General features: G+C 43.7%; 1 protein-coding gene across 1 annotated transcript in view; it reads right to left on the minus strand.

The window, feature by feature from the left end:
• The window catches only part of MYBPC3 (myosin binding protein C3), a 136288-nt gene that overhangs the window by 49828 nt on the left and 58711 nt on the right, over positions 1 to 27749 (minus strand). Inside the window, exons 18-25 of the mRNA XM_077819970.1 lie at positions 24711 to 24877; positions 23051 to 23216; positions 21117 to 21223; positions 19023 to 19052; positions 18705 to 18844; positions 15193 to 15270; positions 13682 to 13841; positions 4398 to 4502 (exon numbers count right to left, since the gene is read on the minus strand). Coding sequence (XP_077676096.1) covers positions 4398 to 4502; positions 13682 to 13841; positions 15193 to 15270; positions 18705 to 18844; positions 19023 to 19052; positions 21117 to 21223; positions 23051 to 23216; positions 24711 to 24877 — 953 coding nt within the window. The remainder of the gene's footprint in view (positions 1 to 4397; positions 4503 to 13681; positions 13842 to 15192; positions 15271 to 18704; positions 18845 to 19022; positions 19053 to 21116; positions 21224 to 23050; positions 23217 to 24710; positions 24878 to 27749) is intronic.

Below are 27749 nucleotides of genomic sequence, written 5' to 3' on the forward strand. Positions count from 1 at the left end.
GATGATAAATCTGTTTTGGCTTGAGCGCTGTCACTCACTCCTGGAGACAAAGAAACACGAGTGAGAGAGATTTAGTAAATACCCATGTAGTGTACAGGAAAACTTCCTGGTCTTGGAAAGACAAGACCAATAATTAAAATCTCACCTCTTCCTACTTTTGTTTAAATTCCAATGCAATTCAATACCCTTATTGTTGACTAACCCCATAAACCCGAAATTAGAAGATGGTTAGGGAATCGCTGCTGAAGACTCCCCGCCATTTTAAAAATACGTTAGCAGAGATCTTATGCAAGGCCACCTTAGGCTCATAACTCAGGTCTCTAAGGATAGGTACACTAGTCAGTAGTAGAATACTGGTGATCAGCAATCCTGGATTCTATCCCTGGCTTTCGGAGAGGGTCATGGTTTATCCTGTAGAGATAGGACAACCCAAACTGATTTTAGTCATTCTGTGTGGTGCCATGGATAAGATTGGGGTTTGTCATGTTAGGCTATGTCTACGTTGCAATGAAAAACCTGTGGCTGGCCAACGCCAACTGACTCAAACTCATAGTGCTCAGACTAAGGGGCTGTTTAATTGCGGTATAGATGCTCAGGCTCCAGGTGGGGCCCTCTCTTTAGGACCCTACAAGGTGGGAGTGTCTCAGAGCTCAGCTGCAACCTGAGCCCGAACATCTGCACAGCAATTAAACAGCCCCATAGCACAAGCCAGTTGGCACCGTGTAGACATACCCTAACATGATAAATCCCAGTCTTATCCACAGCAACACACTACCTTTCAGAGTGACTAAATCAGCTGGGGTTATCCTATATAGCAGGGTTCTCAAAATTTGACATAGTTAGACTCGGTGAGCTATGAAAAAAATACTACGCCTCCCCATAGTTTAGTAAAACAATATAACAAACTGAAAATCCTATATGTTGCAAAAAATAATAAAAATGTAAAGATTTGATCAATTATAGATCAGTAGGAGTTTCAGAAGTATTAATTTTAAGTTCAAAAACAGTACAAATGGAAGCAGCTAAAATAAAACTTCACAAACATTTTAGGAAACATGACACCAAATAATGATATATTAATTCAGTATAATATCAATCAGCCCTATCTTATCAGTGGAAGGGGTGTGTTTGTTTCCTTGCTGTACAAAGTAGTGGAATTCAGGGTTGCAGTGTAGAAAGGAAGAGACATAAGTCATCTTCAACAGAAAGCCGGGAGCCATACTTTGTTTTCATTGCAGTTAATAGTGAGAAGCCTGACTAGCATAGGTAGGTGGATAAAAAAGGAATGAGGGCTTTAGGTACCCAGTGTATTAATTCATGAAACTCAGATAACCACCAATAACCAGTAGCTGTGTAGCATTTGATATATCGGTAGACTCCTCTATCTGAATTGAATAATATGGGCTCTGACAAATACTTTTTAGGAGCTGCTCTTTTATATTAGTGGCCATCTCCGCAATACGGTGTGAAACTGTGTCATTAGAAAGTGGGATTACGTCTAGCTGTGATGCTGCTTTCTCTTTTATCATCACCACACATATCCTTTGCAGCTGGAAGTAGTAGTTTCTCACCTACGTTGTGCAGCTTACCAGCTCTGGCAATGCACAAAGCCACATGGTAAGAAGCCTCAGTAGCATTCATGTTAACAGTGCTTAGACTTCAACAACTTTTTTTTTTCCTGGTAATGAGATGCATAGCTTGCAGGGCCACATATTGTCATTTACCAGTATATCGCCGCCTACAACACCTTGAGGCCTTGGTGCATCGCTGGACCAGCACCATGTAAAGCCCAGTTTGAAATAAGCTTTGTCGTATTTTTGTCTTCTACGTTTTGCTGGAACTTCCACTTCTGCCCTCACTTTGGCTTGTGTTGTACACATTTGTACCTTTGTCACAAAACGATCCATTTCTCATATAAGCTGTTTCTCGCTGTTTCTTGCTGATAATGTTTTTAAGTTCTTGGGGGAAAAAAACATGCAACAGATGTCTGACGTTTCGCAGTTGCTAAGATCGCCCTTCATGGGACTAGTGAAGAGCCCTGCAGTGCCCCTTGCAGCTGTGGTTCCCACTGGCAAAGCAGGCAGGGCAGGCTGCGGTTCCCCTTGTCATCTCCAGGCGGGCTCCAGCTGTCAGCCCGGGCTCTGCTTGTCAGAGCAGGGTGTGCTGTGGCTCTGGCTCTCAGCCCAGACTCCCACTCTGTCAGAGCAGGGCAGGCTGCGGCTCCCCCTTCAGCCCGGATTCCTGCTGTCAGAGGGTCTCCCCCGCTTTGTTTTTAATCTACAGAGGCTGAGTCTATGACAGGTCTCAGCTTGAGAGGCTGGCTCTTTAGCATAAGGTATAAAGACTCATGTTTTTACCTCTGGAGGTCACTGATTCACTCCCTATTGTTGGCCAAGATGGCAGCCATCATACCAGCAGGTGTTTCACATGGGCATTTTGGCAAGCTGAGTGGCATGCTTCATACTGGCGGGGATGGGAGATCCATATAGATAAAACTGCTAGTGTAATGCCAGACCTGAAGAAGAGCTCTGTGTGGCTCGAAAACTTGTCTCGCTCACCAATAGAAGTTGGTCCAATAAAACATATTCCATCACCCACCTTGTGTCTCTAATATCCTGGGACCGAAGCAGCTACGACTACACTGCATAGTGTAATATAGACACACACACCCTGCAGCTGCTGCTGGCTGTATCCAATTTTCAGAAGTCCAGGCAAGACTTTGGAGGGTTTTAGAAGCGAGTGATGACACAGACTTCTTCACGGAGGTTTCTTCCAGCTGATAGATTATGTAATCAGTTCTAAACATGGAGGGTTTCTCATGGTGTACTTACTTTCAGTAACTTTTAAAAGGGGATAAAATATTAAAAACTTCTCAATGGGGATAAAACAAATAATTTTCTGATGTACACCTCAGTCTCTCTCACTCTTCAGGAGTATCAATGTAGTCAGGAGCAGCTTCAGCAACACAGTTTCTCCCTCTGATTCCCAGGCACGTTCTGCTCCATTTCTCACCTGACTGTGGGAAGCTATCCACTGTTGTACATCAAAACCATAAAAACCTAGGAAATTAGTAAACAAAAACTACAGTGATAGTAGTATCAGTGACCTCTACAGTGTTAAGGCAGAATAACTTTCCAAACACATGGAAAGCATGACAGTCAAACGTGCTGATCTATTGATATAAAAGCATATGAGGTTACTTAAGATTTTGTGCTAGCGAGTGTAAGTTTAATGAAGTTGTATTGCTTTTTGTTATCTATTGGAGATGGACATGAAAGCCTTATGGAGTTTTGGAATGCATCAAAGATAATGTTGTGGGCAATATGAAAATGGAAGGGAATGCACAAATCTTTCCCCTTAACTTCTTATTTTCATACTTTTAAGGGTTTCAATGAAAAGAGTGAATTCTGCTGCAACCTTAACTGTCACTAAACATAGTATTTGCAGTTTTTGTTCTAGTTTTGCTGATAGCAAAATCCTTGACATGATATTAGCTAAAACTTTAATTAGGGATTGAAAACAATACTTAAATGACCTGACCCAACTGAAAGCAGCTCCACATAACTGAACCATTGGTTTCAGAGTAGCAGCCGTGTTAGTCTGTATTCGCAAAAAGAACAGGAGTACTTGTGACACCTTAGAGACTAACAAATTTATTTGAGCATAAGCTTTCGTGAGCTACAGCTCACTTCATAGGATGCATTGGTGTGACCTTTTCAAACTATTTTGTGAGCTTTTGATAACAGCAACATGGCAACTGCTGGTGTGTTTCTTCACGTCTAATAGTTTAAGCTATTAACTCCTTGGTGGCTGGAGTGGACACTTCGCAGGTCCTGTTATTCCTGCACAGGGTACCAGTGACTCCTATAGAAGTTACTCCTTTCTTTTGGGAAAAAACAAAGATCTAATACAAACTCTACTCTCCTAGAATATAGTATGAGGAGTTAAAAGGGAGGAATATAGTAGATCATCCATAGCTACAGTGCTTCTCATGGGGCTTCATAAAGGGTGTACTGTGCCGAAACAAGGAAACTCAAGCAAGTCCAGACAGTATAGACTTCAGCAAAGTTTCAGAGTGTGGAATGGGAATGTCTGACTTTAGTTTCCTTCTGCCTTGACACTAGACATTCCCATTTGTGCCCTTGTCCAAACACAGACTTAAGTCTGTCAGTGAAACATGTCCCTGATTTAGATGGGGCAGATACAAGGCATTATGCCCCCAAGATTAAAGGATTCCGATAGCTTGAGAATGAGTTGTGTGCATCTCTCAGTTTTAAGAGTCAGCATATCTGATTTCTGTATGAATATGCTGGTAAAGGCCCCAGGTCTCATTTTAAAGGGCCAGTAACTGGTATAGATGAGTCTGCGGAGGACTCTGTCTTTTTAGCAACTCTTACCTAGTATTGGTTGGCCTCCATCATATTTAGGGGGTTGCCACTGCACTGTGCAGTAATCCTCTCCAACATTGATGATCTTGGGAGCTTCTGGAGGATCAGGAACGTCTGAAGATTGTATGAGAGAGAGAGTGTCAAAATTATTACCCTTGCCATCAGCTATGTTACTAAACATTTTTGTTGAGCATTTTTCCACATTATATATCTCAAGGATATCCGCACAACCAATCAAACCTAGTGAGAGATCTCTCCTCCTTCATTTTGAAGACACTGTCTGTCTGTCCTATGGTATTTTTAATGTGCAGATCTAGATCTGTAGCATCTAAGCACCAGATACAGTATAAGTCATTACCTCAGTCCAAACTGTGCCCTGCTCTTTGATGCTTCTAGGTTAGGTTGCTTTTACTTTAAATTATGTTTGATTATTCATATTTCTTAATCTACACATATATAGATACATCTTTGTGAAATACAAAATTTTAGCTGCATAGTCCTCTGTATAATCTGCCCACAGCCCACCAAGGTTTTGACGGCTGCAGTCATAACGTGTTTCCTCTGGCCTGCAGAATAGGTGCATTCCTGAGATGCATCATTGTTGTTCCATAATTTGGCAGGCAGAGGGAGCTGTTGCAGAGAGAGGTTGCCTTTTGCTACTCCTGGGGGAATTCTGTGCCACTGCATATCCTTTCTGCTCCTGAATTGAGATTGGGAGTGGAGGTGGTTGTGTGTATCTAGGAAATAAGTTATCCACATATTTTTAACAAGAAAACGTGGAATACTGGATGTATCCACTCATGGTACGTGGTAGCTGGAGCTTGAAGGTCATGAGGTTAATCTGTTGAATGATCTGGAATGAGCCAAGATAACAGTGGTTTAGTTTCCTTGAGGGTCGGGAGGTGTCCAAGTGCTGAGCTGAGAGACATATCCTGTCGATGGAGGTCAGAGTACTGTTTGTAGTCCTCTTTGGCTGAGTTTGTGTGATTTTAATTCCTCTTGAATGCGGTGGAGATGTTCAACCAAATTGGAGGCCGCAGGGTCTCATGGGAGGTTGGCGGTACAGATGGATGAAATCAGGACTGGAAGCAATAACTGAAACAGAAGGGACTTTGGCAGATTGATTTGTGATCGGAGTTATTGTAAGCAAACTTGGCAAAAGGCAAGAGCCTGATCCAGTCATGTTGATGAAGCAGTGAAGACATTTTTCTAGAATTTCGCTTATCCGTTCTGTTTGTCCATCCATCTGGGGGTGGTAGGCAGAGGAAATGTGTAGGGTGACTTCCAGGAGTTTGAACAATTCTCTCCAAAAATGGGAGACAAATTGTGGCCCACAGTTGGATGTAATCTCAGTTGATAACCCATGGAGCTTGAAGATGTGGTTGAAAAATAAGTTAGCCATTGCTTGTGCAGTTGGGATCTTCTGACAAGGCAAAAAGTGCACCATTTTGGCGTGGAGGTTGACAATGATCAGTATAGCTGTGCAGCCCTAAGAAGTGGGGAAGAAGTGCAGCCCTAAGTGATTAAATCTATTTATTGATTTAACTGCTACCCCTTCCTACTTCTCCTTGTGGACACCAATGATACTGCCAAGAATGACCTTAAGCAGGTCACTGCAGACTACGTGGCTCTGGGAAGAAGGATAAAGGAGTCTGAGACGCAAGTCATGTTCTCGTACATCCCCCCTGTTGAAAGAAAAGGCCCAGGTAGGGACCATCGAATTGTGGAGGTAAATGCATGGTTGCACAGGTGGTGTTGGAAAGAAGGCTTTGGATTCTTCGACCATAGGATGTTGTTCCAGGAAGAACGATTGCTAGGAAGAGATGATATCCACCTAACAAAGAGAGGGAAGAGCATCTTCGCAGGCAGGCTTGCTAACCTAGTGAGGAGGGCTTTAAACTAGGTTTGCCAGGAGATGGTGACCTAAGCTCTGAGGTAAGTGGGGAAGTGTGATACCAGGAGGAAACACAAAGAGGAGGGTGCAACAGGGGAAGCCTCCTGATTCATACTGAGAAAGTAGGGCAATCAGCTAGTTATCTTAGGTGCCTGTACACCAGAGGTGGGCAAACTACAGCCCCAGGGCCACATCCGGCCCGCAGGACCATCCTGCCTGGCCCCTGAGCTCCTGGCCCGGGAGGCTGTCCCCTCTCCCCCGGAGCCACGCCACTGCACAGCGCAATGCTCTGGGCAGCGGTCCTGCAGAGCCCGGCCTGATGTGGTGCTCTGTGCTGCACAGCGTGGCGCAGCTGCCAGCCACTGGTGCTTCAGGAAGCACGGTAAGGGAGTGGAAGCGGGGGGTTGGATAGAGGGCAGGGGAGTTCCAGGGAGTGATCAGGGGCGTGGATAGGGGTCGGGGCAGTCAGAGGGCAGGAAACAGGGGTTGAATGGGGACGGGGTCCCGGGGGGGACAGTCAGGAAGGAGAGGAGGTGTTGGATGGGACGGTCAGGAGACAGGGAGCAGGGGGAGTGGATGGGGCAGGGGTCCTGGGGGGGGGAGTCAGGAAGGAAAGGGGGGGTTGAATGGGGTCAGGGGGGAGTTAGGGGTGGGGGCAGTTAGGGGCAAGGAGTCTGGGGGTGGTCAGGGAGAAGGGGTGGTTGGCTGGGTCAGGGGTCCCAGGGGGGCAGTCAGAAAGGAGAGGAGGGGGTTGGATGGGGCAGCGAGGGGGGCAGTTAGGGGCCGGGGGGCTCAGGGGCGTTCAGGGGCCTGAGAGCAGGTGAGGGTGGATGCGACAGGGGTCCTCGGGGTGCCGTCAGGGAACAGGAGGGGTTGGATGAGGCAGGAGTCCTGGGGGGGCCGTCAGGGGGCAAGAAGCAGGGGGTTTGGATAGAGGGCAGGGGCTGGGCCATGCCTGGCTGTTTGGGGAGGCACAGCCTCCCCTAGCCGGCCCTCCATACAATTTCAGAAACCCGATGTGGCCCTCAGGCCAAAAAGTTTGCCCGCCCCTGCTGTACACAAACGCAAGAAGCCTGGGAAACAAACAGGAAGAATTGGAAGTCCTGACACAGTCAAGGAACTGTGATATGATTGCAATAACAGAGACTTGGTGGGGTAACTCACATGACTGACGCACTGTCATGGATGGGTAGACACTGTTCAGGAAGGACAGGCCGGGGAGAAAAGGTGGAGGAGTTGCTCTGTATGTAAGAGAGCAGTATGATTGCTCAGAGCTCCAGTATGAAACCGGAGAGAAGCCTGTTGAGAGTTTTTGGTTTAAGTTTAGAGGTGAGAGCAACAAGGGTGATGTCGTGGTGGGTGTTAGCTGTGGACCACCAGACCAGAAGGATGAGGTAGATGAGGCTTTCTTTGAACAACTAACAGAAGTTTCCAGATCACAAGCCCTGTTCTCGGAGGGGACTTCAATCACCCTGACATTTGCTGGGAGAGCAGTGCTCAGACAATCCGGGAAGTTTTTGGAGAGTGTTGGGGATAACTTCCTGGTGCAAGTGCTGGAGGAACCAACTGGGGGCCGTGCTCCTCTTGACCTGCTCCTCACAAACAGAGAAGAATTGGAGAAGTAGAAGTGGGTGGCCACCTGGGCAGCAGTGACCATGAGATGGTCGAGTTCAGGATCCTGACAAAAGGAAGAAAGGAGAGCAGCAGAATATGGATCCTGGACTTCAGAAAAGCAGACTTTGACTCCCTCAGGGAACTGATGGGCAGGATCCCCTGGGAGAATAACATGAGGGGGAAAGGAGTCCAGGAGAGCTGGCTGTATTTTAAAGAATCCTTATTGAGGTTACAGGGACAAACCATCCCGATGTGTAGAAAGAATAGTAAATATGGCAGGCGACCAGCTTGGCTTAAGAGTGAAATCCTGCTGATCTTAAACACAAAAAAGAAGCTTACAAGAAGTGGAAGATTGGATAAATGACCAGGGAAGAGTATAAAAATATTGCTCGGGCATGCAGAAGTGAAATCAGGAAGGCCAAATCACACCTGGAGTTGCAGCTAGCAAGAGATATTAAGAGTAACAAGAAGGGTTTCTTCAGGTATGTTAGCAACAAGAAGAAAGTCAAGGAAAGTGTGGGCCCCTTACCGAATGAGGGAGGCAACCTAGTGACAGAGGATGTGGAAAAAGCTAATGTACTCAATGCTTTTTTTGCCTCTGTCTTCACGAACAAGGTCAGCTCCCAGACTACTGCACTGGGCAACACAGCATGGGGAGGAGGTGATCAGCCCTCTGTGGAGAAGGAAGTGGTTCGGGACTATTTAGAAAAGCTGGACGAGCACAAGTCCATGGGGCCGGATGCGCAGCATCCAAGAGTGCTAAAGGAGTTGGCGGATGTGACTGCAGAGCCATTGGCCATAATCTTTGAAAACTCATGGCGATCGGGGGAAGTCCCGGACGACTGGAAAAAGGCTAATGTAGTGCCCATCTTTAAAAAAGGGAAGAAGGAGGATCCTGGGAACTATAGGCCAGTCAGCCTCACCTCAGTCCCTGGAAAAATCATGAAGCAGGTCCTCAAGGAATCAATTCTGAAGCACTTAGAGGAGAGGAAAGTGATCAGGAACAGTCAGCATGGATTCACCAAGGGCAAGTCATGCCTGACTAATCTATTTGCCTTCTATGACGAGATAACTGGCTCTGTGGATGAGGGGAAAGCGGTGGACGTGTTGTTCCTTGACTTTAGCAAAACTTTTGACACGGTCTCCCACAGTATTCTTGCCAGTAAGTTAAAGAAGTATGGGCTGGATGAATGGACTATAAGATGGATAGAAAGTTGGCTAGATTGTCAGGCTCAGCGGGTAGTGATCAATGGCTCCATGTCTAGTTGGCAGCTGGTATCAAGTGGAGTGCCCCAAGGGTCGGTCCTCGGGCCAGTTTTGTTCAATATCTTCATAAATGATCTGGAGGATTGTGTGGATTGCACCCTCAGCAAGTTTGCAGGTGGCACTAAACTGGTAGGAGAGGTAGATACGCCGGAGGGTAGGGATAGGATACAGAGGGCCCTAGACAAATTAGAGAATTGGGCCAAAAGAAATCTGATGAGGTTCAACAAGGACAAATGCAGAGTCCTGCACTTAGGACAGAAGAATCCAATGCACCGCTACAGACTAGGGACCGAATGGCTAGGCAGCAGTTCTGCAGAAAAGGACCTAGGGGTTACAGTGGACGAGAAGCTGGATATGAGTCAACAGTGTGCCCTTGTTGCCAAGGAGTGCAATGGCATTTTGGGCTGTATAAGTAGGGGCATTGCCAGCAGATCGAGGGACGTGATCGTTCCCCTTTATTCGACATTGGTGAGGCCTCATCTGGAGTACTGTGTCCAGTTTTGGGCCCCACACTACAAGAAGGATGTGGAAAAATTGAAAAACGTCCAGTGGAGGGCAATAAAAATGATTAGGGGACTGGAACACATGACTTATGAGGAGAGGCTGAGGGAACTGGGATTGTTTAGTCTGCGGAAGAGAAGAATGAGGGGGGATTTGATAGCTGCTTTCAACTGAAAGGGGGTCCCAAAGAGGATGGATCTAGACTGTTCTCAGTGGTAGCAGATGACAGAACAAGGAGTAATGGTCTCAAGTTGCAGTGGGGGAGGTTTAGGTTGGATATTAGGAAAAGCTTTTTCACTAGGAGGGTGGTGAAACACTGGAATGCCTTATCTTGGGAGGTGGTGGAATCTCCTTCCTTAGAAGTTTTTAAGGTCAGGCTTGACAAAGCCCTAGCTGGGATGATTTAGTTGGGGATTGGTCCTGCTTTGAGCAGGGGGTTGGACTAGATGACCTCCTGAGGTCCCTTCCAACCCTGATATTCTATGATTAGCTTCCCAGGGGATCCTGCCCATCAGTTCCCTGTTGGAGTCAAAGTCCGTAGTCTGCTGCTCTCCTTTCTTCCCTGTGTCAGGATCCTGAACTCGACGTGAGGCAACAGTGTGCCCTTGTTGCCAAGAAGGCGAACGGCATATTGGGCTTCATTAGTAGAAGCACTGCCAGCAGATTGAAGGAAGTGATTATTTCCCTTTATTTGGCACTGGTGAGGCCACATCTGGAGTATTGCATCCAGTTTTGGGCCCCCCATTACAGAAAGGATGTGGACAAATTAGAGAGAGTCCAGCGGAGGGCAACAAAAATGATTAGGGGGCTGGGTCACATGACTTATGAGGAGAGGCTGAGGGAACTGGGCTTATTTTGTCTGCATAAGAGAAAAGCGTGAGGAGAATTGGATAGCAGCCTTCCACTACCTGAAGAGGGGTTCCAAAGAGGATGGAGGTAGGCTGTTCTCAGTGGTGGCAGATGACAGAACAAGGAACAATGGCTTCAAGTTGCAGTGGGGGCGGTCTAGGTTGGATATTAGGGAAATATCCTAATCACCACTGGGAGGGTGGTGAAGCACTGGAATGGGTTACCTAGGGAGGTGATGGAATCTCCATCCTTAGAGGTTTTTAAGGCCTGGCTTGACAAAGTCCTGGCTGGGATGATTTAGTTGGGGTTGGTCCTGCTTTGAGCAGGAGGTTGGACTAGATGACCTCCTGAGGTCTCTTCCAACCTAATCTTCTATGAGTCTATGATATCAAGGCCCCAGGTTGAGATATGGGTGGAAGTGGGATCCAGACACCCAGAAGTTTGGCAGTGGGGGTCTTCATCCAGCTGCATGTGTCCCTGGAAGCAATGTAAAGATTTGATGGAGGAGAATAGTTTTGGCCACCAAAAATTGTGAGAGATCAGCTTCTTTGTCTTTCAGTACCCAAAATGGCCTGCCAGCAGGGAATTGTGGCATAGCCAGAGTACAGCTAGATGGGGTGATCCATCAGGGAGATAAAGGCGATCCTTGAACCAGAGTAACTTGTTTTTGACTGAGAAGTTTAGGTCAGAATTGGCTGACATCCATTTCACTGAAAGGAGATCACTGACCAGTGAGGAGTTTACAAGGCCAAAAGATCAACGTTGGAGCACATTCACAAAATGGCAGGGCTTTCAATATAGTGGCAGGTTCAAGAGGATTATCCCCTTTATCTAGGAACTCCCCCTTGCAGGATAATGCACTGAGTTCACCATTTTGGGTTCCGGGCTGGTAGATCAGGTCGAAGTTAAATCTACTAAGGAAAAGGGGCCAACATATTTGACATTGGTTGCGGGCTGTGCCCATTCAGAGATGTTCTAGGTTTTTATGATCTGTGAACACGTTGCCTGGAAAGCGCGCACCTTCTAGATGGTGGTGCCACTCCTGAAATGCAGCCTTGATGGCCAGTAATTCCTTATTGTACATTTGGTAATTTTGTTCCTCAGGTGTCTATTTCCTAGAATAAAAGGCACAAGCATGGAGGTCATTTGAGGACCACATCACTGAGATAATACTACCCTGAATGCGTAATTGGAAGCCTCTGTTTCAACAACAAAACGGTTTAGATGCATTTTGGTGTACTAAGACAGGGGCAGAAGTAAATGCTTTCTTCAGCCAATCAAAAGCCAGTTGGGCTTCTGGTGTCCAGTTGAAAGTGGAGTTTTTCTGTAGCAGTTGGGTAACTGGAAACACCACTTTTGAGAATCCTTGGATGAATTATCTGTAGAAGCTGGCGAATCCTAGAAAGCATTGGATATCACAGATGCTCTTGGCAGTTGCCCAAGTCAAAATTGCAGAAACCTTTTTGGGATCCATACTTATTCCACTGGGAGAGATGGTATAACCCAAGAAGTCCACAGCAGTGTGATCAAATTCACATTTCTTAGGCTTCCCATATAAGCCATTTGCTCAAAGACATTCAAGTACCAACTGGACATGCTGGTGATGCAAGGTTTGGTTTTCTGAAAAAATAAGACTGTCATCTAGATAGATTATGATAAACTGGTTCAGAACCTCCCTGAAGATATCATTAACCAAATGCTGGAACATGGTGGAGGTGTTACAGAGACCAAAAGGCAGCACGAGGTACTCAAAATGTCCATACCAAGTATGAAAGTCTGTTTTCCATTCATCGCCCTCTCGGATCCAGACCATGTGATACGTGCTTTAGTGGAAATTTTTGCTGAGCTGACCCTTTCTACTTCTTTGTTGATCAGTGGCAAGTGATATTTATTTTTGATGGTTATATTGTTCAGTAGTATACGCAGAGGTGCAGGGTGCCATCCATTTTGTGACAAAACAGGATTGGGGCCACAGTGGGGGACACAGACAGATGGATAAATTTTTTTGCCAGATTTTCATCAAGATACTCCCGTAGGAACCTGAGTTGAGGTTCTGATGGGATAAATTTTGCACAAAGGGGATTTTGGCCCCTAGCTGGAGGTCTGTGGGGCAGTCATTGGACCTATGCGGGGGCAGAGCATCAGTATTATTTTTATCAAATACCTTTGCAAAGTCCTTGTATTTCACAGGGATTGGTGAGTTATCCTCATTTAGAGCCTGCTGTGTGCAGAAAATGGTGGCTTTGCCCAGATTACATCTAGGGGTCCTCAATACCAGATTGGACTAGGCACTGATGTATACAATAGTCAGATTCAGACCAAACTTCTTGTGCTCTCCAAGAAATGCTCATATCATGGAGAGAGAGCCAGGGGATGCCAGGCATTATTGGGAAGTGAGGTTAGTTAGTATGTGTAATACAATGGCTGCACGTATGTTATCTTACCTTATTTAAGAACAGAAATTAATAATATAAAGAACCTATCTTAGTATTTGTCCCGATGACCTCATACAGCAATGAACTACAAAGGTTTACAATATGGTATGCAAAAAACATTTCCTTTTATCACTTCTAAATTTGTTCAGTTTGCCCTTGTTCTTATAATGGAGGCCAGGATATAAAGAAGGAGCTGATTGATTTTCACAACACCCTTCATAATCTAGAGTACTTCAGTCAAACTCCCCTCTAGCTCTTCTCCTTTGTAGGCTAAATAATTCCAGTCCTTTTTAATATCTTATACCATATGTACATATCCCTTCATTCCATTAACTGTTTACCATACATATAATAAAGCAGTTTCTGTTTGAAAACTTACACAACAAAATGGCAAAAAGTGATTTCATTCTATAGACATATAAACCCCACTGAGAGAAGAGACTGGATCACTGACATTCAAAAATGTAGGGAAATGGAAGGGAAGGATATTCATATAGCCTTATTTTTATGAATGGGAACGATTCTTTCTCCTCCCAGATGGGGAATACAAGGGAAGCTAGTTAGAAAAAACATTTCTGTCAAGTTTTATAAAACATATTCCTCCCATATGGTCATTTTTCACCTCTTTGAACTCAAGAGTCAGAGCTGCTCTCAGGTTTACAGGAATGAGGGTAGGTCCGTCCCACTGAACTCAAGAGTTTTTCAGAGACTGGTTATTCCTGTCAGTCACTTACCAATAACCTTTACTGTGATATCAGCCTTATCTTCTCCTGCTGGGTTCTTTACTGTAACTCTATAAACCCCCTCATCTGGCTTCTCTGCTCCTTCAATGATGAAGATACAGTGGTCTTCATGCATCTCTACACGAACTCTACCTTCAGATTCAGAGAGAAGCTGTGGGCACTGAAAACAGCAAGTGAAGTCATTTGTATCTAGGGTGGAAACAGAAGAGCCTAATGCTGTGTCTGAATGAAGGGAACAGGGGTTTGCATAAACATGCTGAGCCTGCAGCAACATGTAAGTCTTTCTGACACCGACCATTACCAATATCACTGAAAAGCTATCAGTGAAGTTCTCTTCTGTTTTAAGGTTCTATTTTGTAGGAACAACAGGACATCAGTGGATAGCCAGTAGCAGCTCCGAACATTCTCCTTTGGGGAGAAATTGGTTTTTAAAACTCTGTAAGCACCATTGGTAGTTAAAAAGACCCTATTGCATTTCAAAGTCTCAAACTTGTGACGTGGGGATTATCCTCTGCTCCTCTCTCTCCCTTGGCCCACACATTTTGTCTGTGTCCAAATCTTGTTGCTTCTTCCTCCTTGACACTTCTAAGATCTGAACTTTTGACCTTTTGTTTTTATTCACAATACTAAAACCCTTGTCAAAGCCCTCATCCATTTTTGTTACTGTCACCTCCTCATCCTCAGGACTTTTGGATGCCCACATCACCCCTGCCCCCACTTAATTAAAAATACTTTGACCATTTGATCAGTGCTAACATGTCTAAGCATAACCATCACCACTTTGTTGTATCCTTTCCCTTTTCCCTGTGTCACATCCTTGTATTTTTAGACTCTATGCTCCTTTGGACAAGGACTGTCCAAGAGCTATGTGTATGTACAGTGCCTAGAACAATGGGGTCCCAATCTTGACCCAGGCCTCTGAGTTCTAATGTAATACAAATAGCAAAATAATTCTTCTGACTGACTACCACACATACACCAATGTAACAAAAATTAATGCAGGATAAAAGGGATTTAATGTGAAAACAGGTAATGTCATGAGCTTGTGTTGTGTCCTTCACATTCCCATCACTTTACCTGTTGTCATCTCTCCTTGCATCCTACTAATCTCTTCAACTAGATATCTTTACTAAGACTCAAAAAAGGGTTAGATATCCAGAGTTACGTAAAACAGAATTTACAAAAAATATTTAGAAGTGTTATAAACCCTCATGCTTCAGGGCAAAAGTCCATCACTAAACAATGGTGGTTAGGAAGAAACTTGCCCCATAGACAGGTTATTCCATAAGTGTCCACTAAGGGGTTTCTTGTGCTTCCCTCTGAACCATCTGATAATTGCCACTGTGAGGCAGGACACTGCCCTAGATGGACAGTGGTCTGATCCATTATGTTAATGCCTATGTTCCTATATACTTTAAATTTTAAGCTCCTCTTGGCAGGACCATTTGCTTGTAAATACACCAGATATATTAATGGGTTTGTCTAAATAATAAGGAACTTACCTTGCTCTCGTTACTTAAATCACTGCTGGAGTCTGGGGAATCCATGGAATCAGCATTGCTTAGCACATTGCAGCTGTTCTAGATGAGCAGAGAAATACATGAAAGATAATGAAGCAAATAATCAAGCAATCTATTTGCAAACACCTAGAATATAATAAGGTGATAAGTAAAAGTCAACATGGATTTGTCAAAAACAAATTAATGTCAAACCAACCTAATTTAACAGTAACAAGTCTTGTGGATACAGAGAAAGCAGTAGTTGTGGCATATCTTGACTTTAATAAAGCTTTTGATACTGTCTTGCATGACCTTCTCATAAACAAACTAGGGAAATGCAACCTATATTGAGCTTCTATAAGGTGGGTGCATAACTGGTTGGAAAACCGTTCCCAGAGAGTAGTTTATCAGTAGTTCACGGTCAAGCTGGAAGAGCATATTGAGCAGGGTCCCTCAGGGATAGGTCCTGGGTCCAGTTCTGCTCAATATCTTCATAAATGATTTAGATAATTGCTATAGAGTACATTTATAAAGTTTGTGGACAATACCAGTACTGGGAGGGACTGCAAGTGTTTTGGAGAATAGGATTAAAATTCAAAATTATCTGGACAAACTAGAGAAATGGTCTGAAGTAAATAGGATGAAATTGAATAAGGACAAATGCAAAGTACTCCACTTATCAAGGAACAATCTATTGCACAAATACAAAATGGGAAATGACTGCCTAGAAAGGAGTACTGTGGAAAGGAATCTGCAGCTGATAGTGGATCACAAGCTAAATATGAGTCAACAGTGTAACAATGTTGCAAAAAACCCAAACATCATTCTGGGATGTATTAGCAGGTAGTGTTGTAAGCAAAACATGAGAAGTAATTCTTCCACTCTACTCCATGCTGATTAGGCCTCAGCTGGAGAATTGTGTCCAGTTCTGGGCGCCACATTTCACGAAAGATGATGACAAACTGGGGAAAATCCAGCGGAGACCAACAAAAATGATTAAATGTCTAGAAAACATGACTGTGAGTAACGCTTGAAAAAATTGGGTTTATTTAATCTGTAGAGGAGAAGACTGAGGTGGAACATGATAATAGTTTTCAAAAACATTAAAAGGTTGTTACAAGGAGAAGGCTGAAAATATGTTCTTGTTAACCTCTGAGGATAGGACAAGAAGCAATTGGCTTTAATTGCAGCAAGGGCAGTTTAGGTTGGACATTAGGAAAAACTTTCTGTCAGGGAAGTTAAGCACTGGAACAAATTAACCAGGGAGGTTGTGGAATCTCCATCATTGGAGGTTTTTAAGAACAGGTGAGACAAACACCTGCCAGGAATGGTCTAGTTATTACGTAATCTTGCCTTGAGTGCAGGGGACTGGACTAGATGACCTATTGAGGTCCCTTCCAGTCCTACCCTTTTATGATTGTATGAAGAGTCAGAAAGATCTCACTGAGCAGAGTTGGTCAAGCTGTGTCTGAGACACAGAGGAGAAGGATCTATGCAGGGTATGTTGGCTGGTTGGCAGGGGAGATGTGACAAAAATGAAGATCAGAATGAATGAACAAAAATGAGAAGGAAATTAACTGATAAAAAAACCCAAAATGGTCAATGCATTGCCAGAGTGAAATAGAATTAAAGGAAGCATCAGCAAGACCAGTTTCATAGCCTCATAAACCAAAGTTTATGAGATCCCTGCAGCAGATGCCATAGATAGATGTGATTCAGTCACTGTCCCATGAAAGTAGTAGGTTAGTGGGCTTATGTATTTGTGCAAAATAGAGAGTATTCTTTCTGTATCAGTGGGGTATTGGGTTTATGAACATCTTTTAATGAAAGGAATAAATTCAGCCCTTTAACACCAGCCAAACTAGATACTCTGAAGTTATGCTACTGCCCTTCCTCCACTAGTCCCCATGCTTCCTTTGCATCGAGTTCAATTTCTTGTCCTCATGGTCCTTCATGATCTTCCTTACTTATTTACTCATGTCTTATATCTCATCCAAAGTTGCCTGCTGCAGCTGATTTACTCTGTTCTTGAAAACTTTTTGGGTAATCCCTCCCAGAAGATTTTTTTCCACAAACTCATTTGGCTTGAGGGGGAGGGTGGGACTGTATGGGCTTTACTATTCCTGGGGAAGGAATGGGACCTCTTCGCTGCCCATTCTGGAGCTGGGGGAAGGGGTAAGACTGGTTTGGGTCTTAGCTTCCTCTGTGGGAAAATATTAATAATTTTAATTTTAAATAATAATGAAGTCTGCATATGTTTTTAGAGGCAAAGTTATTCTATGAACTGTTTTCTGGATTTTTTTGTGGACTGATGATCAGAAGATAATATTTCAGAAGATTGAATTCCCTCTCGATCTTGTCACTGAAGGAAATTTCCTAATTCTGGGTTGCAAAGGAAAACATTATGATTTATTTAGGAGTGGGTGCTGGGAATATGAGTGAACTGGAGGCAGAGTCTTTACTGCATTCATGTTTAGAGGCAGGTCTCAAAATGACAGGTTTCAGAGTAACAGCCGTGTTAGTCTGTATTCGCAAAAAGAAAAGGAGTACTTGTGGCACCTTAGAGACTAACCAATTTATTTGAGCATGAGCTTTCGTGAGCTACAGCTCACTTCATCGGATGCATACCGTGGAAACTGCAGCAGACTTTATATATACACAGAGAATATATAATCAAAATGAAATTCTTACCAGACATGACTGCCACAAGAGGTCAGCCTTTTGCTATCAACAAAAAAAAGGAACATTTATCTGGCAGTAAGAAGTAGCATTTCACTCTTAAAGAAGAGAGATTGAAAGGTCTAAAAAGTTCAGCAAATACCATAAAAGGAGTAAGTACCATTGGCTGCAGTATTACTTTATACTCCTCTATTTTGTCCTCCTGCAGTTACTCCAACAACCAGGTAAAATAGCAGGTATCCTCTAAATTCACAAAGTCTAAATTGGCAGAATGCCCAACAGAACTGGCTGCTGGTATAGAGAGTCTGCTTCTAAGACATTCAGTAGGATATTGAAAGTACCATTTGTTCACAAACTGACCAAAAGAACTCGGGATGGGAAAGGAGAGACTCTAGAACATTTCCTTCCTGTGAGGCATAGGTGGTGGGGAGGGCTGATGACCAGGGCTTACTTGTTTCCTGTGATGTGAGAAGACAGTAATCTAGTGGTGGCAGCCCTCTCCCTAGGCATGCAGATACTATGCTGATGTGCAGTAGAGAAAGAAGGGCAGAAAGGCTACCATACACATCCACTGCCTTCCTTTTGTTTTCCCCGTGCTGAAAATAAACACTTTAGAAGAAGAACACTGTTCAAGAAGACTACAGCAAAATCAACTAAATCACCAGGTGCTGCCTTGCTGCTGTTTTAGAAATTTCTTTGTTTAGAAACTCTACATTTGAAGGGATATGGAAAAGTTTTTTAGGTAAGAATTGGAAATTCAAATCATATGTGAAAAAGAGAAGAAGTTCCTTGGTATGACCTGTTTGCCTTAGCCACACTATCAGACTACACATTACCTTGTTTACTTTCTGCCAGATGACCATGGGTATTGGATCTCCTGATATGGGAACGTCCAGTCTAAGTTTGTTCCCAGCCACCACAACAATAGTGTCAGGGGCTGCTTGACCCATGCAGTCCAGATGGATTTTGGGGGGTTCTGTAGCGAAAGTGGAGAAAATAAAATATTTTTCAACGTGGTTTGAATGCTTTGCAGGAAACGGGAGGCATTTCTCAGATGTTATGTTAAAAATTGAAGAGGTTCTGCTACTGAAAAGCATGCAAGATGACTTGTTCAGGTGTTACTCACATGTTCCAATAATGAACATTGTTTTTACCTTGTCTTGGCACAAAATCAATCTTGATCTCTGGAAAGGGGAAAAAAATGGATCTGAAAATAGCTAAATTTCATATAATCAGCAGACCAAAAATAATTTTAAAACAATAATATACTAAATAATCTCTCAGTGGATGTAAATCAATGGGTGAATATATAGTATTTTGGAAACTGGCTTGGTAAAACAAGAAGAAAATAATACAAAAAATAGAATAGGGCTTGCAAAGACTTTTTCAAGTGAATAACTTTGCTCCCATGTGTAATCCTATTGGCAGTGATTTAAACCCCCAATCCTGCGAACACACACATATTTAACTGTACTCATGCGTAGACCCATAGAAGTCTCTGGGATTGCGTGCATAAGTAAATGTAACCCCATGAATAAGTTTTTGCAGGATCAAAGCTATAGTCTGTAAGTATTTGCAGGATCAGACCCATATAAAATGACAAGAAAACAATGTAGAAAAATAAAAATAGAAAATAAGCAACTTTTAAAAAATGTTTGGAAAATGTTTAGGATAAAAACAAAATAATAGCAATAGTATATGCAAGGGTTAAAAATACATAGAGATTGTAAATAAGCAATGGTTGAAAGAGAAACAAGAGAAACTAAGAGTGGCTATGGGCATTTTGGAACTATTTTACATGTATATTAAAAGGAATGAACATATCATGTGCCAGTCCTCAGCCTAATCACTTCGTTTGTTTGTTTCTATCCCTTCCCCTCTTTGCAATCCAATCAGTAGACCAAATTTGGTGATGAATCCTGGTCACGTGCCACCTGAAGCACTTTGCACATACATTAAGAAGAAAACCTCCCAGCATAACCCACACGGAAAGGTGTTCTGGGGGTGGAAATATCTATGGGGGGGGGAATATCTCCCTGCACCTGTGTTTAGGTGGGATCCCCCTCACACAGAAGAGGTTGCAGGGCTTGGTCCAAACCTGATGGATCCTAGTAGGGTCTGTTAAAGGCCAGAGCCATCTGCTTGGAGGGCCTGTGTCTCCACACTGGGTTCAGTTCTTCCTCACCCCGGACTCTATTGAAGCCACACTGCCAGGGTTTTCCCTGGCTGGAGTCTTATGGGATCCCCAGCTTATGGGATCCATCAGTTGAGCCCTACTGAAAAACGTAATACAGCACTGGACTGTATTATCTTTTCTGAGGAATCTCTGTGAGATCTGATGGGCTCCCCAGACTCCACTCTGTCTCCCAGGGTAGATGCACAGAGAGGCCTTTCTGGAGGTCTGGAGAAAGGAAGGACAGTGCAGTGGAGGAGACTACCCTACCCCCAACTCCTGTCCATATAGTAGTGGTTTTCAACCAGGGGTATGTGCACCCCTGGGGGTACGGAGAGGTCTTCCAGGGGGTATATCAACTCATCTAGATATTTGCCTAGTTTTACAACAGGCTACATAAAAAGCACAAGTGAAGTCAGTACAAACCAAAATTTCATAAAGACAGTGACTGGTTTATACTGCTCTATAGACTATACACTGAAATATAAGTACAGTATTTATATTCCAAATTATTTATTTTATAATTATATGGTAAAAATGAGAAAGTAAGCAATTTTTCAGTAATTGTGTGCTGTGACACGTATTTTTATGTCTGATTTTGTAAGCAAGTAGATTTTAAGTGAGGTGAAACTTGAGAATACACAAGACAAATCAGACTCCTGAAGGGGCTACAGTAGTCTGAAAAGGTTGAGAGCCACTGCTGTAAAGGATCTATGTGCAAGGATATAAATGGGATGATCCAAGTCACTGACATCTGTAGGATTACTCACATGAATAGTTATTCATATATGTAAATGTTTGCAGGATTGGGCCTTAGACTGTCAGTTCTTTTGGACAGAGGCCATTTCTTCCTATGTATTAAAGTGCCTAGAACACTGTGAGCTCTAGAACAATACAAAATACATGTGCCATGTTCATACATCAGGAAGGGAAATCGCCATACAGCTTCCTGGTATAATCAATTAAATGATTTGGTCCCACAGCTCCCTGTAGTGCTTATATATGGATAATTCCTTCTTTGGAAGGCCCATGGTATTCCCATTACATATTAGGAACCAGATTCCACAACACTCACCCAAAAATCTGAGTTTGGCAGAAAGGTTGTAAGCAAATCCTTCAGGGACAAAAGAATAGTCAGCCTCGTCTTCTGGGGTTACATCGTCAATAGTTAGCTTATGGATTCTGAAAAATATACACAAGCATGTGACTCTCTTAACTTTAGTCAGGAGGTACACTGCTACAGAGAATGAGGGCATTCAGGCTGCAGCACGCAGCAAGCCATTAATAAACTTCCCAGTATCAAATCAACATGCTAGGGCAAACAGAACCAGTTTCCTCTCAAGGATATTGTAAACTCAAGCAACACTATGGCAAAAAAAGTGCAGGCTAGTTCACCATCCCCCTCCTTGTAAACTCAGGAGACAGCACATCAAAACAATCCTTTGGGAGCCTAAGTCCCATTAACTTTCAGTAGACTTAGGACCCTAAGTAATTTTAGGCAATTTAGAAAATTTTACTCATCTAAATGTGTGTGTGTATGAGTATATACTGTATATCAGGGGTCTCAAACTCAAATGACCACGAGGGCCACAGGAGGACTAGTATATTGGCCCAAGGGCCGCACCACTGATCACCCCCCTACTTCACCCCTTCCATGAGGCCCCGCCCCTGCCCTGCTCTTCCCACCCCTTCCCTGCCCGCATTCCAACCCCTTCCCTGAAATCCCCACCCCAGCTCTGCCCCCTCCCTGCCCCCAAAGGGTGCAGGAGGGGTGCAGGGTGTGGCAGGGGGCTCAGGGCAGGGGCTTGGGGTGCAGGAAGGGTGTGGGGTGCGGCAGGGGGCTCAGGGCAGGGGCTTGGGGTGCAGGGTGGGGCAGGGAGTCAGGATGTGGGGTGCGGCAGGGGGCTCAGGTCAGGGTGCAGGGTGTGGCAGGGGGCTCATGGCAAGGGGTTGGGGTGCAGGAGGGATGTGGGGTGCAGCAGGGGGCTCAGGGCAGGGGGTCAGGGTGCAGGAGGGATGTGGGGTGCGGCAGGGGGCTCAGGGTGTGGGGAGTGGGCAGGGGGTTCAGGTCAGGGTGCAGGGCGTGGCAGGGGGCTCAGGGCAGGGGGTCGGGATGCAGGAGGGATGTGGGGTTTGGCAGGGGGCTCAGGGAAGGGGGTTGGGGTGTCAGGAGGGGTGCAGCTGGGGGCTTAGGGCAGGGGGTCGGGATGCAGTGTGCAGCACGGGGTTTGGCTGCAGGAGGGGTTCGGGGGGCAGGTCCAGCCTGGCGCGCACCGGGGGCAGGGCGGCCAATGGGAGCATCGGGGGAGGTACCTGTAGAAGCGGCCTGGGCAACACACAGACCCCTGTGGCCCCCCCCCCACTCCCCTAGGTTCTGGCCACTTCCTGGAGCAGCGCGGGGGCAGGGCAGGCAGGCAGGGAGCCTCCCTGCCCCTGGTGCGTGCAGGACTGGAGCCGCTCTAGGTAAACTCTTCGGGGGGGGGACGGAGGAGCCGTGGGGAGCTGGCGGGCCGCAGAAAATAACCCCGTGAGCCGCATGTTTGAGACCCCTGCTATATATATGAAAAACTATAGTAAATTAACACAGACTTACTTCTCGGTACTGATATCTGTCTATCCTTATCTAATGTATCAATCTATTTGATTATGTCTATTCTAAAGTGACCATCAGTATGGTCTCTAAGCAATTTAAATCCCCCCAAAAATGAAAGGCAGAGTAAAGGCTGAGAATCTGGGCTGATGCTCCATTGTTCAGATGTAAACCAACATACTATACGCACACCTGCAGAATAACATACATGCCAGTACTGTACATGTGGTGCACACAACCAGGCAGATCACAGAAGGGAGGAATAGCTACATGTTCATTGTGCTCAGGAATGTTCCAACTTCCTCTGGTTAGCTGAAGCCAGAACAGGATCTTGGCTTATATTCATTTCCTCATCACTATCCAGAGAGGACTTTAGTGTCATACCCAATCCTGTCCAAGCTTTCTGAAGCAGGACTCACCTGCCAATATGAGAGATCTTTATCCTCTCATCTGGGATCACCTCCTTTCCATTTTTCAACCAGATTCCTTTCACATTCTCATCGGAGACTTCGCACTTGAAGACTGCCTGATCCCGTGCCCTCACTGTCAGATCTGCAATACTCTGGTACACTTCCAGCTTCTTCTCTAGAGTTGTGAGTTGTGGGAGGAAGCAACACAAACATCAGCAGGTCAAAGGTTGGTTTGTACAGTAAAATGTTGATGTTGCTTTTAAAGAAGAGAGGGAGCCAGGGCTGAGGATGCTGTTTGTTGAGAGGTGAAATGTGAAGAGAAATCCACAGTACGCAGGATTTAACAGGACTGGTAGCCAGGCACCTGTTGCAGTCAGGATATCTATTACATCTGGCACGCAGATCTAACAATCTTCTGTCTCCTTGAGGCCTCTGGTCATTTCCCCAGCTATAGTTTAATTTTTCTCCAGGCATAAGGACTAACCTTCTCATCCCGTTATGGAGAAGGTTACCTAAAGCCCTCTTGCACATTTCAACCTCCCTGATTATCTGGCATTGCCTGTAACTTACTGTGACATTCCTCTGGTGTTATCTGGACCGGTGATGTGCTAGGTCACTCCAGTCCTCGACTCTGGGAGCCAGCCTTACCTTGCTGTGCTGTGAGAACCCCTACTCCTGGGCAGTTCACGCACAGCCTCTGGCATGTAAGCTGCTCCTTGGATTGTGCAACCAAATGACACTAGCCAATATCTCCAGTCCCAGACACAACCCTAGGAACCTCTGTCTTTCAGTTTCCAGTTATGCCCACTGGACGCTGCAAGCTTATATGAGTTCATCAGTTTAACAAAGAAATTGATATGTACCAGGCTTGTTATTCCAAGGGGAGTCTCTGACATGTTTCAAACCAAACACACTGCTTCAGATAGAATAAACAAATAGATTTATTAATTACAAAGATTTTAAGTGATTATAAATCAAAGCATAACAAATCAGATTTAGTTAAATGAAATAAAAGCAAAACACATTCTAAGCCGATCTTAACACTTTCAGTGCCCTTACAAACTTAGATGTTTCTCACCACAGTCTGGCTGGTTGCCCTTCAGCCAGGCTCTCCCCTTTGATCAGCACTTCAGTCGCTTGGTGGTGATGTCTGTAGATGGAGGTGGAAGTGAGAGCAAGAGTATGGCAAAGTCTCTCCCTTTTATCATGTTCGTTCTTCCCTCTTGGCTTTGCCCCCCCCTTCAGAGTCAGGTGAGCATTACTTCATCGCAGTCCCAAACAGACCAAAGAAAGGGGGGTGACTCACTTGAAAGTCCAACAGATTCTTTCTTGTTGCCTAGGCCAGTGTCTTTTGTTCCTGTGAGGCTGGGCTGGGTTTGTCCCATACATGCCCTGATGTGGTGTGAATTGTCCCCCTGCTCTTGGAGAGTTTTTGCCTGGGCTTGCTTTAAGCCATGGGGACACATTTTCAGCCTCATAACTATATACATGAAATTACAACCTATAACGAATACTATAACATTACCATAACAACAATGATCAGTACATCATGAGCCTTCCAAAGACACCTGACATGACAAACTTTGCGTTAGATACCACAGCATCATATTATAAGGATGAACATGGGGGATGTAGGGTGTTCCCACAAGGTACAGAACGTCACACTTACCTTGTATGATCAGTTCAGCAACTGACTCCCCACCATTGGTCTTCACGGTGTAGTGCCCGCTGTCCTCCTTGGTTGACTCATTAATGATCAGGTAATGCTTTTTCCCATCCTTCTTGAACCGGTACTTGAATGTCTCTTCCCGTTTCAGCTCATTTCCATCCTTTTCCCTGCAGTACCAAACAGTATTGTCACTCTGCTTCACTCGCTCCCTTCTGGGGCAGGATAAAAGTCAACTGCATGATATTGAAGGTTGGGGGCACAGGACAGCAGTGCTGGATTGATGGTGACCTAAGTGGCAAAAGACTGCGCATTTCACACAGTACCAAAAGGCACAGCGCTGACACCACTACTTGCTGACAGTTCATTTGCACTGAAATTCTGATTCCTAGTACAAGAGGGTTAATTATTATTTTTGTTATATACTTAACCCTGACAATGTGTTGAATGTTATACAGGAGGCAATGATAAATACAATCCTTTCCCCCAGTGAACTTACTGTCTAAAAGACTGACATAGAGAAGACAGAACTCAGTGGAAAATCCAGAAGATTAAATTGATTAAGGTTCATTTTAACTGTTGTTATTAATTAGTATTTACTTATTATGAACTCATAACTTGTGGGCATCACAGAAGAAGTGAGATTTTAGGAGGGATCTACATGAAGAGGGGAGTTACTCTGGACTTTTCCCACCCTGTTTGTCCAAGGATCTCCATGTATTTTACAAACATTACTGAGCCTCACAACACTCCCTGGGAGTGTATGTAATTATTATAATTCCCAGTTTCCATATGGGGAAACTGAAGCACAGAGCAGTGAACCTACTTGATCAAGGTCACACAGCAAGTCATTGGCATAAAGCTTTTGTAAAAACTCTTCCCTATTTAGTAGGGCTGTCAAGTGATTAAAAAATTTATTGCTATTCATCACAGTGTTAATAATAAATACCATTTATTTAAATATTTTTGGATGTTTTCTATATTTTCAAATATATTGATTTAAATTACAACACAGACCACAAAGTGTACAGTACTCACTTTATATTTATTTTTTATTACAAATAATTGTGCTATAAAAAACAAAAGAAATAATACATTTCAATTCACCTCATACAAGTACTGGAATACAATCTCTTTATCATGAATGTTGAACAAACAATTGTAGAATTATGTACAAAAAACTGAATTCAAAAATAAAACAATGTAAAACTTTAGAACCTACAAGTCCACTCAGTCCTACTCCTTGTTCAGTCAGTCACTCAAACAAACAAGTTTGTTTACATTTGCAGGAGATAATGCTGTCCGCTTCTTGTTTACAATGTCACCTGAAAGTGAGAACAGATGTTCACATGGCACGGTTGTAGCCAGCATCACAAGATATTTACATGCCAGATGTGTTAAAGAGTCATATGTCCCTTCATGCTTCAACCACCATTCTAGAGGACATGGGTCCATAATAATGAGGGGTTCTGCTCGATAATGATCCAAAGGAGTGCAGACCAACGCATGTTCACTTTCATCATCTGAGTCAGATGCCACCAGCAGAAGGTTGATTTGCTTTTTCGGTGGTTCGGGTTCTGTAGTTTCCACATTGGAGTGTTCTTTTAAGACTTCTAAAAGCATGCTTTACATCTCATCCCTCTCATATTTGGGAAGGCACTTCAGATTCTTAAACCTTGGGTCAAGTGCTGTAGCTATATTTAGAAATTTCACATTGCTACCTTCTTTGTGTTTTGTCAAATCTGCAGTGAAAGTGTTCTTAAAACGAACAACATGTGCTGGGTCATCATCTGAGACTGCTGTAATATTAAATACATGGCAGAATGTGGGTAAAACAGAGCAGGAGACATACTATTCTTCTCCAAGGAGTTCAGTCACAAATTTAATTAATGCATTATTTTTTAATTAGCGTCATCAGCATGGAAGCATGTCCTCTGGAAGGGTGGCCAAAGCATGAAGGGGCATATGTATGTTTTATCATATCTGGCACATAAATACCTTGCAATGCCGGCTACAAAAATGCCATGTGAACGCCTGTTCTCACTTTCAGGTGACGTGAATAAGAAGTGGGCAGCATTATCTCCCGTAAATGTAAACAAACTTGTTTGTCTTAGTGATTGGCTGAACAAGAAGTAGGACTGAGTGTACTTGTAGACTCTAAAGTTTTATATTGTTTTGGTTTTGAGTGCAGTTACGTAACAAAAAAATCTACATTTGTAAGTTGCACTTTCACGATAAAGAGATTGCATTACGGTATTGTATGAGGTGAATTAAAAATACTATTTCTTTTGTTTATCATTTTTACAGTGCAAATATTTGTAATAAAAATAATAATATAAAGTGAAAAACATCCAAAAATATTTAATAAATTTCAATTCAATACATTTCAGTTGGTATTCTAATGTTTAACCATTAGATTACTGGTGATTCATTTTTTTAATCACTGTTAATTTTTTTGAGTTAATCATGTGAGATAACTGCAATTAATCGACAACCCTACTATTTAGTTTACAAATAACATAAAGATTTTATAATAAGTAGCCTGAAATTTCTGCAAATATTCTTAATTCATTTTACATGTTTTTATTTTATTAAGATAGTGCTGTTACAAATTGTATATTCACATTTCTTTCCTTTTGGGGTTTGCGCTTGTTCATTTGGCAAAAATGTATTTCTTTCTCTTGTGCTTTTAATGGACTTAGAAATTCCTTGCTGTTTTTTTGTTTCCTTAACTGTGCCCCAGTACCAGAATACAAGAGCTCAGATTAGTGAATGTGTTTGTTTGGTAACAAACTGTAGTGCCAGCTGCGGGAGGACTAAAGCAGTAGAACTCCTATTCTGCAAAGAGATATGTGCAGGCGCATCTTTGTTGTTCCCGTGTGGAGCACCACTGAAGGAAGTTTCTGGGATCAAGTCATTTGCAGGATCAGGGCCTAAACAATGGAAAACAGATTTAGGATATGTCTACACTTTGAGCTGGAAGGTGTACTTTCCAGTTCAAGTAGACAGTAGCATGCCCATGGTAGCTTTGATTGAGCTTGC

The sequence above is a fragment of the Eretmochelys imbricata genome, chromosome 6 (genome assembly GCF_965152235.1).
Source record: "Eretmochelys imbricata isolate rEreImb1 chromosome 6, rEreImb1.hap1, whole genome shotgun sequence".
In the NCBI taxonomy this organism is placed as follows: Eukaryota; Metazoa; Chordata; order Testudines; family Cheloniidae; genus Eretmochelys; species Eretmochelys imbricata.